Source organism: Anguilla anguilla, chromosome 1 (genome assembly GCF_013347855.1).
Source record: "Anguilla anguilla isolate fAngAng1 chromosome 1, fAngAng1.pri, whole genome shotgun sequence".
NCBI lineage: Eukaryota > Metazoa > Chordata > Actinopteri > Anguilliformes > Anguillidae > Anguilla > Anguilla anguilla.
Genome location: NC_049201.1, coordinates 14982186 through 14997945, shown reverse-complemented (window position 1 = coordinate 14997945; position 15760 = coordinate 14982186). Strand labels below are relative to the sequence as shown.

General features: G+C 42.5%; 2 protein-coding genes across 3 annotated transcripts; one reads left to right on the top strand and one right to left on the bottom strand.

Moving 5' to 3' along the window:
* Positions 1-352: 352 nt before the first annotated feature.
* Positions 353-3790, bottom strand: xrcc3 (X-ray repair complementing defective repair in Chinese hamster cells 3). The gene is made up of 7 exons (XM_035385196.1): positions 3539-3790; positions 3041-3178; positions 2451-2663; positions 2180-2334; positions 1482-1694; positions 1302-1348; positions 353-799 (listed from the first exon to the last, which is right to left on the bottom strand). Exons 1-7 carry the CDS (start codon positions 3591-3593, stop codon positions 550-552), a joined length of 1071 nt encoding a protein of 356 aa, XP_035241087.1. The 5' UTR covers positions 3594-3790; the 3' UTR covers positions 353-549.
* Positions 3791-4867: 1077 nt separating this feature from the next.
* zfyve21 (zinc finger, FYVE domain containing 21) lies at positions 4868-15614 on the top strand. Of its 2 annotated transcripts, XM_035382373.1 has the most exons (8): positions 4868-5047; positions 9285-9335; positions 9948-10116; positions 11446-11521; positions 11740-11831; positions 12193-12246; positions 13354-13484; positions 14111-15614. In XM_035382373.1, the coding sequence occupies exons 1-8, from the start codon at positions 4868-4870 to the stop codon at positions 14144-14146; spliced, it is 789 nt and encodes a 262-aa protein (XP_035238264.1). In that variant the 3' UTR covers positions 14147-15614. The 2 variants fall into 2 exon arrangements, with proteins under 2 accessions (XP_035238264.1, XP_035238273.1); XM_035382382.1 differs by lacking the exon at positions 12193-12246 and having other exon boundaries at positions 4869-5047; positions 14111-14243.
* The last annotated feature ends 146 nt before the right edge of the window (positions 15615-15760 follow it).

Below are 15760 nucleotides of genomic sequence, written 5' to 3'. Positions count from 1 at the left end.
ATCCTATATGCCAGATCTTACTGGGTGACTTGCATGACATAACCCTGTTTTAGCTGTTGATAATGTGCTGTTGGTTTGACATTCTTTATGTAATGTAATGTAATGTAATTCTTTAAAGTGCACTACTTGTTCCTTCCTGTGGGTGGCACTGTGGGTGGTAGGGAGGCGAGGGCTGGGCAGAGGCAGACTCAGTTCAGCGCTATGCTGCAGAGGCCACTCGTGTCCATGCTGCCTGTTGAGCTGGCTGCATCCTCTGCCTCTCCAGTGTGGTGAAACATAGCCTCTACAAATAACTGTATGGTAAATCTATACAAAAACATCAATAAAAAGGAAAATGTTCCACTGCTTCCTGTCTTGCAAGCCCCAGTTTTTATAAAACTTATCCTTCCTGATCATATGGTCAGGCTGATATGGTTTCTCTCTCACGGAGAGAGAAATTTCACACTAGCTAGCTACAGTTGCTAAAAGTTTTTAAGTTTCGGTTTTGCTTTTTGACTCCTGATTGGATGTCCAGCTGACACCTGTTGCAGCTGTAGCACAAAAAATGTGCTATTTGAGTGAGGTTGAAGACCCAGGTCCCAGGTCAGAGTGAGGGATCCCTTTCACCCCCTCCTCTGTCACGCTGCACAGACAGAATGCTTGGGGCAGGTGCGGGGCAAACACCACTTCCAGCTTTCGAGGGACTCCGCCGGAGCCCGCCGCCTCGCGCTGACTCTCCAGCCGCCGCATCATGAGCCTCACCAGCACCTGATTGGCCCACGCCATTCCCAGAGCGGGCAAGACCCGGGTATCCACCAGCCTGGGGACACAAAGGGGTTCAAACACTCATGAGCCAGGCCACTACTCCTTACATTAAAGACCACAACAGAGAGTGCTACCAGATTGACCCTTAATATCCAAAACTCCAAGCACCCATTTGGGTATAACCTCCAACAATACAGTGTACAGCTCATGCATTCTTAAACAAAACACAGTATATGTGAAGGTAAAAATAGGACTGAAAGAAAACAAATTTGGGTGTTTGAACAATAAGATGAGGAATATCCCATTTAATCAATCCATGTAATCAACATGCGTGTCAAATCCTTCACCTAAATCCTTTCTAAACTGCCATTCGGTAATTACAACTGTCCTAATTACAGTAAAATCAAAGTCAATTTCAATGTCTATGCTCCACATTTATGTGTGGGGTATAAACACGATTGTACAGGGTTAATCGATTACAACATTCAAATAATAATCACTAACAAAACTGATTAGCAATTGGAAGTGTTTAGTAAAATTAGTAATTCTATACTCACCCATAGCTACACCTGGCAGAATCAGAATCACCCACGATGTCTGTTACCTGAAAAACAACAACCAAAAACTTGAAGTTCATCACACCATAACCACACTGCCAGCAGAATACAGTTGTTATTGACTAGTGCATGGAGATTCCAACACAAACAAGGCTGTTTGCGGAAAGGACAGATTCCCACCTGGTTGATGCACAGCACGGGTGTCCAGAAGGAGTGACTGAGGCGCTGGAGGGAACTGGCGAACGCCAGGAGGTGGCGCGCTCTCTCAATGGTCTCGTCCGCCTGGAACTCGCAGCGGAACAGGGCCGCTACCGAGTCCACCACCACCAGCCGCGCCAGGCCCCTGGAGAGAAGGATGGGGAGCCGCTGAGTCACACAGGCCTGCAACGCCGCCTGGAGGAGCACACAGTGCGCTGCAGCGTCAGTAAACGCACACCGTGCTGCGAGCCTGCGCTACAATCACAGGTTTAATGCTTTATCACTCTATTCAAGTGTATGTGAATGTTACATGCCATTTCTGGTCAGATTATTGAAATAAGAAATGCCAAAGAAAACAGGCAGAAGCTAAGTCATTGCATTGTAAAAGATGTGCCGTAAAATACACAGTATGTGTATGGAATATAATCAGCATTCCCAAAGCCTGGTATATGCGAAACAAATTCAATTTAAAAAAAATCAATTAGGAAATTTATGTAAATGTTTTCTTATAAGTATACTTTTACATTTAATGCCTGATAGATAGTTATTTCAAGAAAGATTCAAAACTGGGTAGTCATTCCTTCTTCGCACAAAGTATTCTGGAAGCTCTCTCTTAGGTGAGGGAATACTGTTTAAAGCAAGGCTTCACATTGCATTGGCTGTAAGGAAAGGTGTCTCACCAGGTCAGCTGTGTGCTCGATGTAGATGTTGTCGCTGAAGCGGATGCTGCGTACCAGCTCAGCAGGGAGTTCAGGCCTGAGCCGGGACTGCTGGGATATGAGCTGACGCAGGCGCTTAATGGGGAAAGTGTCTTCGGTGCAGATGTATACAGCTCCTACGCACACACAGGCCCAGTGAGAGTTAATCCACAATGCTCCAACTCTCCCTGGAGCATTAAACGAGACATTCACACTGCAATAACAGAGAAAGGCAGCGATACGCATCCCTAACCTGAGCCCAGTCCACCGTGCTCCTGGGGATACTGCACAGACAAGCAGAGCTGCAACGCCATCTGTGTCTTCCCCACACCACTCTCCCCAGCCAGTTCTGTGATGCCACATAACGGGACACCTCCTCGCAGCAGGCTGTCCAGCACGGGGCAGCCCAGAGTCAGCCTGTGCCCTGGCTCCAATGCTGGACACTCTCCTTGGTACAACTGCAGTGCTGTGGGCGCAGAGGTCAACATGGTGCTATAACGGAACACTAAACACTTAGAACACAATCACAAACATGCAGCATCAAATAATCCTTCCTTTCACCTCAGAGAAGTGTTAGTACAAATATACTAGTTTACCACTTTAAAAACAGTCATCCTCCACCATAACCTCCACTTCTTTCTAGACTCACTAACGAGATAGCTAACTAGCTAACATCCTGCAAATTATTAATATCAGCCTGGATATCATCTGCAACATTATGCAGCATAAAACTGCAAATTATAGCTAGCTGGTAAAATAAGAGCATTAAATAAAATAAGTTATGTAGTTACTGTAAGCGGCTAACGAGTTTGGATGAATACGTTCCATTAATTAATGAATTACCCGTGGTGGGCGGTGCTTTGCGGTGAACGCCAGCTGCCGCGGTTTGCAGAATCTGCACGTCGCACAGGGAAAGGCGGGTGAGCCGCTGCAGATCTGCGCCAGAAAGACTCAGTATCTCCCGCGCCGCTTTCAGGTTAGCTGAAAAAGTTAGGACGTTTTAAATGCGTGATAACCACCACCAATATTTAAACAAGTTATGAGCTATCTTAAGTTACCCTTGGTTAGGTGTATATCAGTCATGTTCAAAGGTAGATAGTTGGCTATCTAGCTTACTGTGTTCCTATTCCTTAAAGTTAGCCATCTAACATAACATTACTTGCACTTCCTTTCACGAGAGCTTAGCTGGCTTGTCTTGCTAGTAAACTCGACGTTAGCGATGTAAATATACAGCGCGTGAGTTCCAACTTTGCTCGTTAACAGCTAGTAGCTTGTAACTGCTGTCGATCAAGTTAACTGACTTTTTTTTCAAAGAAGCAAATGTCAGTAGCTTGACGTTACCTTTCTTTACTGCCGATATTATCCTCGGGTTAACTTCCAGTTGCTCCCAGTCCATGACCTCTGTAACTTCATTCGAACGTCACATTAAAACCACGTTTTATCGCGTTAGCAACTTCCATTTCTGTACTATTGCTAAACTTTAGCACCACAAACAACGCAGAAAATGTCTTCGAACGATTCGAACCAGCGGCACTCATATGGGCACATCCACCTCGATTCAACAAGGGCTGCGGTCGAAATGTACACCAGTAAACATATCAACAAATATAATCCAGCTTCAGCCCTCAATATATTTACATTTTTTTTGTGAAATCCCTGCGCCATATCTGTGTTTTATTTATGTTTTGTGCGTTTTATAAATAACTTAGTTAAAAATACGGAATGCACCTCCCCTATTAACGAAATGATTGTGGTACGCCCTCTTTTGGACAAAATGCCGTTTGGTCATGTTATTTTTGATACTGAAGATGGGATTTTGTCGTAAACCTGTCATAGGCAGATTGATAAATCAATAAATCTTCTACATGGGTCATGTAATGTCCTTGGGCCCAATATTTAAAGCTGTGCACATTACTTACAATCAGTAGTTCCCCTTAAAGGTTACTTATTTGACAGTGTCCCAGTCCAGAATTAGTAAATGTTCACATGCTCCCCACACTGCACCCTTTGATAATGGTGCAATATTCGTTTGTTTCCAGGTGGTATGTTCACGCATTCTAATAACCCATAGCCTGTCCTGTTCTTTGAAATACTACCAAAAACCATTGCACTATATTTTTTAAAGCTACCTTCCCTATATCAGAATAAGTTTAAAGATTCAATACCTTCGGTCATAATCAGCCAAACCACATAAGCAAGACTTATGCCTGCATTGTTTAGGATTTTGGATGCTTGTGCCTCGGATGTTTTTGTGATTACTTCTATCAACCAATTTACCTGGGATTCCTGATTGTTTGGATATAACATGCCACGTGTATGACCACAGTAAATTGCTCTTTACTGGTACACATTCCATGCACACGCATCATTTATCACTTTGCACATAAAACACACCACTCTTCTCCTGCTCCTAGAATTAAATTGCTGCAGTTGCAATTAGAAAAAAAAAATAAAAATATGACAGCACATCTGTCGACCACATCTGTGCAAAAAAAAAAAAAAGAATCCAGGAGTTAGCATCCTAGGGCACAGTTTACAAATATCGTCCACAGGTTGTGGGTGGGGTTAGAATCACAAACAAAGATTTTTATTGGCCTCTGTCCTTATTTGTCATATCAGCCACTGAAACGAGCTCTACCTAGTTTGATTGGCTCAAAGACGTGTCAATCAATGGACATGTCTAAATCGCATACGGGCGGGGAGGAGGACAGCTGGATGGAAAAAATGTCCTCCGTGCCTGATGGCAAGAAATTGGTCCGTAGTCCGAGTGGACTTCGTATGGTGCCCGAGAACGGAGCATTCAACAGTCCATTTTCACTAGACGAGCCACAATGGGTCCCGGACAAAGAAGTGAGTTTGGAAAGCAAAGCATGTGTCGTTTTTGTGGACTTTTCTTTTCTAGTGAGACTCAACAGACTGGGCGTTGCGTTACGGAGTAGCTACTGCTAGCTAGCTAGTTCTGATATATAGCTAGATTCCTATAGCTAGCTAACCAGTTAACTTGGTTGTATATCATATCGTGCATATATTATCTATATATTATCGGTAAACAAGCGCTTGCAAGCTATTCATTAAAGTAGCCTAGTAAGATGGCTTCTAAATGTTTAGTTACATTTGCTATCCAGTTAAATTGTTATAGTAATGTTACAACTTTAATAAAAGAAAGCTGCTTAGTTTGCGATATTGACTGTCTTTTAGTTTTGATGGAGTCAACTTTTGCAACAACAGAAATACGAGATTGGACTTCATGACAACTGTCACGCTGACGTGACTAGTCTAGGTCTACTCTAGGTCTACGGTACACATAGACAAACAATACAATAGCTATCAGCTAGACTAGTTATGTCATGCGATCAAAAATGCCTGGCATTGTCCTACTACGAATCACGGTTTGCATGTTGGCCAACTGGCTAGAATAGCAAACAAATAAACAGTGCTTTATTTTGTCTGGTTTACAAATCGAAGTTCCAGTGTCCCTAATTGCCGTCTCTCGTTAGGTACTTAACGTTGGCTATCGCTTATCATAATTCACTGAATAGCTAGTTGTGACGTTCCGAAGGGCTAAAGCTGGCTCTAAACTGATTTCAGACATCTGCCTCGTTGTTAGTCGCTCAGCTACTTCTTGTTTGTGCCAGCTAGCGTGTACACAGTCAAATGTAGCTAACGTTAGTTAGAAATTGTAATCAGGCCCTAGCTAAATAGCTAACGTTGCAGTATTTGCAGTGACTAGCTACATAATGGGCAGTACCACAGCAAGGATAGCCAAAACGTTCTTTCAATATCTTGCTACCTAGCTATGTCGGGTAGGCTAATGTTAACTACGGTATTTTGTAACGTTAGCGAGTAGCCACCTGCGCAGTCTTAAGTGAAGTACTACTAGTTATCACAGTGGGTTGAAGGAGGCCAGAGTGGGCGAAAGCAGTGTTAACTGCCCACATTTGTACTATATAAAATGACAGAAATACGAGTTTTGCGTCAGCATTAGGCACAGACAACACAGCCTTTCTTCAACATCTGTTTATGTCGAAGTCCCCATTGCCCCGCCCCATTAATAAAGATTAGTACTGAAGTCAGGGTTGTTATTTTTTAGCGCTCTGGTGAACTAAAAGGGATTCCTGCAAAATCTGGGTATAACCATTTTCGTTCATGCCATTTCAAAGGTTGGTTCCTCTGAATCACATGTCATTTAGCAATCTGCTCTTCCGTCTCAAGCAACAACACACCACTAGTATAACGATCCAATAAATAGTTTCTTGCATCCACTGAATCTAATGCATGTGTATTGGATGTAGTTGTACTATTCTCACTTAGTTTTTTTTTTATCCAGTTCGTCTGTAATACTGAATTACAAGTCGGTGGTCTGATATGGAATTTTGAAGAAGTCACATGTGCAGTGCAAAAACTGGCACATTAGGATCAAGGCCTGTTATTATGTTATGCATCTGTGGAGACCAATAGTGTTTTTTTTGGTCATGTTAGCCTTTGGTTATAGTTATTCAGCTGAAGGGATTTTATAGTGCTTCCCTTTGCTGATGTGGACATGGGCATCTGAGGTCAAGTTCATGCAGAGGGAAGGAAGGAGCTTTAAGTGACTAGCTTGTGTAAACAATTCAAGCCTGACTGTGTTCTCAACTGTTTATTCTTGGTCTTGATGGACATCCTGTGTTTTTTTTTTTTTTTTACACCATTTGACCCATGTGTGTTGAGCTTTGCTGTTCAGGCAGAAATTATTACCTAAAATGTGCATTTTTCCTGATTGTATATCGTTGTTCAGTTGTATGATTTGGAGGAAATAATAGTTTGTTTCGTATAATGTTACCTGAATGTTTCCTTTTTGTTTTTTAAAGGGGTTCCAGAGAGCATTTGTTTAACCTTGAACTATAACCAGTGTGTTCTTGTTTTTGTTTTCCGTAAATCTTATTTCAGTGGGAGCAATTGCAGATGGGAAACACTAACTTTGTAATTTTCTCACAAGGTTTGAAAAGTCTGTTCATCTCCTGAGGTTTTTGATGAGTTTGAACACATATACAAATCGCACTTCACTGTGAATGCCGGTCACTGTCGGTAACAAACCTTGAAGTTTTCCGCTGCGTTGATGAGATTGTACAGCTTGTAAAGTCGGAGGTGGAAAGTCCAGGGGGTCAGAAAGTAAAAGTCCTGCCATGTGTTTCTTCCACCCCTGAATTCAGTCAGCTGATTTAGTTCTACCTCCTGGCTGAAGAATAGTGCTAAAAATGAGCAAGTCCATGTGATTGGACCGAAATACTGGGGAGGACTTTTACTTTGTGAAGTCTGATCCTGGATATCCCACCACCGTGTTCAGTTGGAAAGATGGATTTGATATGGTTCCAGGGTCACATCTGGAGGTTCAGTGTTCTTGCGCACTTGTTTATGTGCAGTGGTTAGGCAGAGCCAGGCTTGGCAGTATTCCCAGGACAGCCTTGTTTTTGTGGCTAATGCAGCTCCTGTTGTAAGGCGGTGCTGTGCTATGACAAGAATTCAGGACTGCCTGCTTCAGATGGCACAGAGGGAGGGGCTTGAGGAGTGGTTGCATGGCACACAGAGCTCCATCTGGCTCTGTGTGCGTATGTATGTAGGTGATTGTGTGCCTGTGTGTGTCGTGCCTGGCACTAAAAGTGGCCCTTCAGGCTTCCCCTTCCTGTCCAGACAGCAGGAGACAGGATGAGTTGGGCGGTGCTGTCCACAGAGAGACATCATGTGATCACTGCGGCTCATGGTGGACATATTGCACTAATTCTGTGCAACAGTTGTGGCCTTCCTCTTTGATTGTACTTTTAGCAAATGTGTGTCCTTCCATCATCTATTCACCCTGTTCATTTTCTTTAAAAAATGTTTGATCAATTTGGAAGGTACAGCTCTTTTTGTATGAATGTGCCATCACTGCAATCTCCACCGTCAGTTGGAACCCTAGCATACAAGTCCTCCAGCACACGTGCAGCTAGCCGCTGCTACTGTTCGCTCTGCAGTCCACTCTGTGAGCTGTGCAGTCACTGTGCAGGTGGACTGCACCGCTGACGCAGCTGCCTCAGGAAGCTTTGCAGGTGTCAGATCAAACAAAAGAGGAGGGGTAAACACCCAGCCAACTTGCACTCTTTCCCTGCTAAATGCTGTTCCCAGCCTTATGTTTTTAATGCTCTTCTTTGTCATGCCAGGATGAACAGAATCAAGAATTATCACTGAATGCAACATGGTGTTGTTCTGAATTTGCTAGGTTTCTGCGGAATATTATCTGATTCAGGGGTTCTGATTAAACCCGACGGCTGTAAATTAGGCTTTGGTGCCTTGGTTCTGGATTTTTAAGGAATATGTTTATGCTGATGTATCCATTTTGTGTAGGGGAAGTGACGTGTTGTTGTTCCTGACATTGTTAGTTACAAGGCTTTCAGGAACTCCTCATAATTAGAGTGGACATTCTGGGAGAGACATAAGCATTACAGTAGACTCAACCCTGTTATTATTTAGGCTAGATGTGTAAAATGAGTTAACATGATGCTGTATATCATAAACATGGAGTATTAGTCAATCACTTGTACTTAAATTGAACATTGCCTTAGTTTGACAACATTTCGAATATTCTTTACAATTTTTTAACAGAATATTTTAATTATATATATATATACATACAGCAAAGGCAACTAGACTCGAGTAAGATCTTAAATTGATAAATTAACAGTGAAAATCAGTGTGTTTAGTTTTTAAATAATCAGGTTCAGGGAAGATGACATTGAAGTACTTAGAATTTTGAAAGAAATTATGGTAGATGACAGAAGCAGTTTCAAGTCAATTGCAGTTCACTGAGCCAGAGCTGAAAATGAAGCTAAAGTCACACTGTAACCCTTTTTACACAGTTATTCTTGCCAGGATTTGTAGCGTCAGAAAGCCTTGGATCCTTCATTAACCAAATTCAAAGTAAAGGATTCAGTCAACATTTTTGGCAAAATGGGGAGCTAAAATGAACTGAATTGTTTGTTTTCTTATATAATTGTGTATTTTCTTGAATGGCCACTTGCATTGAACTGACATGAACTGCAGTCAATCATTGTGTAATTCTTTGTTCGCCTTTCAGTGTCCAAGATGCATGCAGTGCGATTCAAAATTTGACTTCATCACCAGAAAGGTAAGAATTATGTTATAATCCAGTAGTTCCCAAGCCTGTTCCTGGGGATCTGCCATCCTGTAGGTTTTCATTTCAACCCTAATTTGGCATATCTGATTCTAATAATCAGCAGCTCAACAAAACATTTAACCATTGAATGAGGGGTGCTTTGTAAGGGTTGGAGTGAAAACTTACGGGACAGATCTCTAGGAACAAGGATGGGAACCACTGTTATAATCCCTGAATTACAATAAGTCACTGTCAATTAGTTCAGTGACCTGGGTCTCTGCTCAGTCAGTGGGTTGAAGCTTACATGCTGTTCATATTGGCTGCTGTAGTATATGCAGTTCAGTCTTCCTCAGTCAATATGTTGTGTAGTTGCCTCCCTAATTACATGTCAGCATTTAGCCAAAGATCCTTTCCAGAGTAAATGGCACAGATTACATTTTTACATACAATCCATTTATACAGCTGGATATTTTTAATGAAGAAATTCAGGTTGAGTACCTTGCTCTAGGGTACAATGACAGCGCCCCAGCTGGGAATCGAACCCACAACCTTTCAGTTACAAGGCCTCTGAGTTCTCATAACCGCAAGAATGTCCCTGCTTTTCCCCCTCTGCTTTGGGCGCAGCACCACTGCCGGCGCTGTGGGAAGTGCTTCTGCGATAAGTGCTGCAGTAAGAAGGTGGCGCTCCCACGCATGTGCTTCGTGGACCCGGTGCGGCAGTGCGCAGAGTGCGGCCTGGTCTCCCAGAAGGAGATGGAGTTCTACGACAAGCAGCTCAAAGTGCTTATGGCTGGTGAGCACGCTCCCGTATTGCACGTCATGGTATAGGAGTATGTCTGCTTTTTTCAACTGTTGAACAAAACATCAGACATCGACTTCACACTCGAAAACATAACAAAGGTAAATACACTCATCTTGCAAATAGGTGTCAGTCAAAAGTTGCTTATATGAAAAATTGTGATGCTCAGCTTTATGATTCATACTGATAGAATCACTACAGCACTATAGCATCTCCATCGTTGGTGGCATAGTTCACATTGGTGCTGATAGCTTTGAAATCATAGAAAATATCCATATTTGAGGAAGCTTTAAAAATGTAGTGATTATACATTTTATAGTAAATATTCGGAGTCTACCCACCCCTGTCCTCAGTGTGGTGGTCCTCCCTGGGGAGGGCGGGGGGGTTATAAATGGGTCGTGCCCCTGGGGTCTTCCACCCCACAGCACCCCAGCGTTAATGAAAAATCCATTAGCGCGCTGGGCTGCCTGGCTTGCCTGGCCTGGACAGACGGGGCTCAGCACGGGCACCCTTGTGCTGAGTGCTCGGATTAAGACCCCTAAAAGCCTTCAATCTGCAGCTGTCTCTGAGCTCACGTGGGATTGGTGCTTCGTTAACTCTCCAAGTGCTGGAGTGGGCTGAGGCACTGCCCTTATGGTTTTTCCCCTTTCTGCATCTCCATTCCCTCTCCTCTCAGTTCAGCTGTGCGCTGTTGCAGAGTGAGTGCATGCACTGCCTGCTGCAGCAAAACCAGGGTGCTACACTGAATCTGTGAGCACCCAGGCATAGAGACGTTAACATTTACATAGTAAACATTTTAGTTTACTGACACGATAATTGCTTTCCGATGTTGAAATAACTTTTAAACCAGGAGTGCTGGTGGATTGGTTTTCATTCCAAGAACTTATTCTGGCTTTCATTTCTAAGCTGCTGTAGACTCCAATGTTGGTACGCTTCTTTATTGGACCACAAGTGTTTTTTCCAATAAGGATACATGTGCTGTCTGTAGATATGGCTTGTTCCTTCATGTCAGAGCAGATGGCATATTTAATAATTAAGAGCATAAATTGCCATGAAATCCCAAATTAGATATACCCTTATTATTAAGTCCAGCTTTAAACTTTGATTTCCCTGAAATGTACCTGCAGGACATTGTAATTGCTCTAGTCTCTTCTGAGTCATTGCATTTGGTGCCTCTGATTGACTGTCTGTCTGCATCAATTGGACAATTGTATTTTGTCCTGAGAGGTCAAATTGGTATCAAATGGTAGTAGAAGTCTATTATCTCTGATTACATTTGTCACATTTGATTTGTGATACAGTAGCTTCCTTATTTCTGAATAGGCGGTACGTTCCTGGTCACCTTGGGTACGTCAGAGAAGTCGGAGACCATGGTGTGTCGTCTCTCAAATAACCACAGGTACTATGGTTTCCTGGAAAGTTTTACAGACTGAAGGTACTAAAATATTCATTTCAGAGATTCTGCTGTAAGATAAATTGTGGTACGAAGATACAACTTTCTCTTCTTAAAGTCTGCAGGCTGAAAAATTGAGGTGGGAGGTATGTAGTATATTTTTCTTCTCTCTGCTTAAAGGGCAGGGATTTTGTTTTGCGGCCTAAAGGTCTGTCTTTGCTCAGGTATCTCTTCCTGGATGGGGAAAGCCACTTTGAGGTGGAGCTGTCTCGGATCACAAGCATGCAGGTCCTGACTGAGGGCGTCACCCCAGGAGGTAAGGCGCGCCCCTGGACCCCAGTGCCGTGTCCTTCGTCCCCGAGAGCGTCGTAAAAGGCGCCGGGCCTGGGTGTCTCCTGAGGGAAGCTGTCACCCAGAGGAGTCCTGCTTCCTGTGGCCAACCTTCAGCTCTTCTGTGGTGCAGCATCTCATTCAGTCTATCATTTAGGCAGTGTTGAGCACTGCGTTTGTAATACTGGGAATGTTAATGAACCGTAAGTCCTGTGTGCTTGATCAGCGGTGGAGGGTGGGTATATTTTGTGTACCGGACGGGAACGGTGCGCATCTGGGCTTTGGTGTTCTGAATAACCCTTCTTTCTCACTGTCTCTGGGCTGCCTGTCTTCTCTTCTGGGCTCAGAGAATGACATTCACACTTACACCAGTCTGCTGGAGAGTCAGTATATATCAGAAGGTCAGCACTCTTTCTCTGTCTCTCTCCCTCCGAGACTCGTCGATGTTCATCCTGTTCATCGAGTCCTAGTCCCTCTCATGCTGCTGCTTTTAAAGAGGTGTGCCGTCCTATGGGGAAACTGAAAATGATCATTTTTAGCTGAGCCAAATTCTCTTTTGGTCTCCACTACTGCACTGCGCTCGCAACTCTATATAAGGACAGTGACAGTGTTCACTTCCCTGACAGGGAAACAATGATTTTGTATTTGAACTTCACCTCTCTTCTTTGTAGTAATTTGAAAGCACAACATGAACTTGCTCTTTTATTCTATGACTTATGAATCAAAATTGATATGTATTTGGTTTGGTCTGCTTTCAACTGCCATATCAACCCAGTTCAGAAGATCCCACACAAACCTCTATTGGCGATTGTGGTCTTCTTGACATGTGTCAATATACAGATTTTCTTTTCCTACTCTGGAATAACAGGTGAAAACTAGCTTTAGGCTAAATCTGACAATCTTTCATAAACCCCTCTGCAGAACTGGTGTCTCATTTTCACTGTCCCTGTCAAATAGATGTAGTAAATGTAGTAAAATACAAGTCCCTCAAAGGCTATCTCTTTAAAAGTGCCTCCTGCATGTTTCTTGGCTGTTACCATGTGTGGCATACAACTTGAGGTGCTCGGTGGCCTGTGTGACATGCAGTTCAGTATTTGTATATCCCATGATGAATGCAGTATACAAATTGTATTAATATACGTGTGTATCATGGGTCTTGCAGAAGGCCCTGTGGCATTCTGGATCGTACTGCTACAACTGAATTATATTCACAGATAAAATCGTACGTGATGTGCTAGACAGTGCTTGAAATTGTGTCATCTCATTTGTGGTTTTTTTTTACTGAATATTTTAGAACAGTCATCGAAAAAATACGCAGCACTGAATACTTCCCTAATTTTAAGTCTTGCATATTTGAAGAAATGTTTGTTCACTATTTTGCTCTATATAAGGCACTTTTCTTATGGTATCCTTGTTTGTGTACCCACAGACCTACTATTAATTTGCACTGTCTGTACTGGGGTAGTTGGTAGCATTGTAAGGACAGTTGTTACTGTGTGTGTGTACAGGTGGAAACCCCAGAGCCAGTGGCATGCTGCTCCACTATAAGATGGTGGGCTCTCTGGACCTGCAGCAGTTGCGCATGGAGGCTGCTGATGACAAGAAGGTTGCATCCGCCTGGCTGGCTGCCATGCACAAGGTAACACACCCACTAGACTGCTGTGACGGTGCACTCCGCTTACTGTCTGCAGTTCGCTCCCTCTCTGGGTCTTACATCTCCATTTCAATTACTTCTCCTATATTTGGAACACATTATAGTTTACCTCAAGCGTTCTTGATTCCCTCATTTAGAAAGCACAGTTTCATTTAAAAGGCCAGCCCATCGCTGTAGTGTGCTCTGTAAATTTGGGAGGTGCTGGCTGCGGCAGACCTCCTTCAGAGAGCTGGTGCTGCTTTTCACTCTGCACTAAACCTGCCGAGCTGCAGAGAGAGTGGGGCACCTCCTTTTCAGACTCAAGGTCAGGGTTCGATTCATGGTCAAGACCACAGGCCTATGAAAAGTATATGTTGTACAGCATGTCATTTTCTAGCATTTGTTACGCATTTTCTCACATGACCCACCTCAGCCCCTTATCACGGTTCACAGTTTGAGAACCGCTGGTCTAGAGCACATCATTTTACAAACGGACAGTTCAGTGTTAGATATTGGAAAATGGTGCGGCTGTGATGTGCATCACGTATTATTTTCCCAATGGGACGTCCCAGTTAGCTTTCGCCATAAATACTACATGTACTGACCTCTGTCTGTGTTCCCCATCCCACCAGGCCGCCAAGCTGCTGTATGAATCGCGGGATCAGTGACCTGGTGATGAGGCGGAAGGGGAGAGCACAGACCCAAGTGTATCCTGCTGCTCAGTCTCGCGCGTATTCTGACATGCCTACAGTCTGTTTACTCTGCTTTCTGTTCCCACTTCAGGCAGAATGGATCTCTAGTTGTCAGTGCTGTTGAGGTCCACAGGTATTTACTGACTCTAGTGCAATATATACGTTTAATAAATGCTTTAAATGTAGTCTCACTTATTGGATTTTGTAAAAACTATTTTGTTAAATATTCCTATTTTAACACAATGAAGACGCAGTGTACGTACTTTTTACTGCTAAAGCATTTACTATAGTTTTTTCTAGCATTCATGTATGTTGGTTTTTCCTACACTAAGGGGGTGAATTTAATATTTGCTTTCATGGAATGAGTGGGTATTGTCCCAAGCAAACAAGGTTGTGATTTTATTTTTTATTTTTTAAAGAAGTGCGCTGCTAAACCCCTTCACTACACTAAAATCTAAAACCTGTGCACAGCTCTCTGAAAGAATGATGTGAAGATATAATGCTATACAAATGCATAGGTTTGTGTGCATTTAACCAAGTCAGTATTCCTCAACCTCACACCAAATACCAACAAACACTGCTTTTCTTAAATGTCTATGATTGAGCTTGATCGATTTGAATGACTTTTTATCATCTCAGCAAGGTTGGATTGAAAAATAAAGCCATGGCATAAAACGTTCCCTTGATAACCAAGATTGTCATATAAATATTTTTAACAAGTTGTTTTATTAATTAGGAAACTTCATCAAATAAAATTTCCTACTCTTGCAGCTGTCCACACCAAACGTGTTGTGATTCTAAACTAGTAACACATTTTTTTGATAAGAGGCATGTTTAAAGTTGTTTGCTAGATGTGGATAATGTGGCATTATGTGTTGCAGTGCACCAGTATGTGTGTTTTATGTCAGATTGTGAGGTTAATTGTCTTCACTGAATTTGCCAGGCTTTTCTTTAGAGATTGATATATTATTTGATACGACCAGGTGTCCTTTTCCTGAAAAAAAAAAAAATATATATACAACTTTTTTTGTATTTAGTCAGGGACTTTGTTCTTGAAGCTTCCATTTAAATCTAATGCATTATCAGTTAGGTGTCATGAAGTTGTTCTCCTCACATGAGATTCTCCGAGGTCCAAGTATGCATTTTGACGTGGATGAACTAGAGGCCATTGAAACCCCAGTTAGAAAGTACGTGCATTCAGATTAGTATTCAGTTGCAGAATAAGGGTTTAAAAAATTAACTACAGTTTAAACGGCAGTCATGGTGTTACATGAATACATTCAGAAATAGTTTTGTAACACTTTCCTATCTCTGATTTCCAGATTTTTTTTTTTACAGTACTTGTCTTACAGTAATTTTATTATAGTTTACAAATGTATGTGCATACAATGTTCAATTTTGTTATATTATCCTAACTCAAATTAAAGACAGTTATTTGTATCCATATGTTTTTGTGTTTGTTTTTCCATTAATGCACACACACACATACAGTTCAATCATATTTCCTTTAGGCAGAGCTGGCCCAACCCAGTAAGCGACTGCATGGGGCCTGGAAACTGCCAGGGGCCCTGCTACATCTGTCTCCCTTTA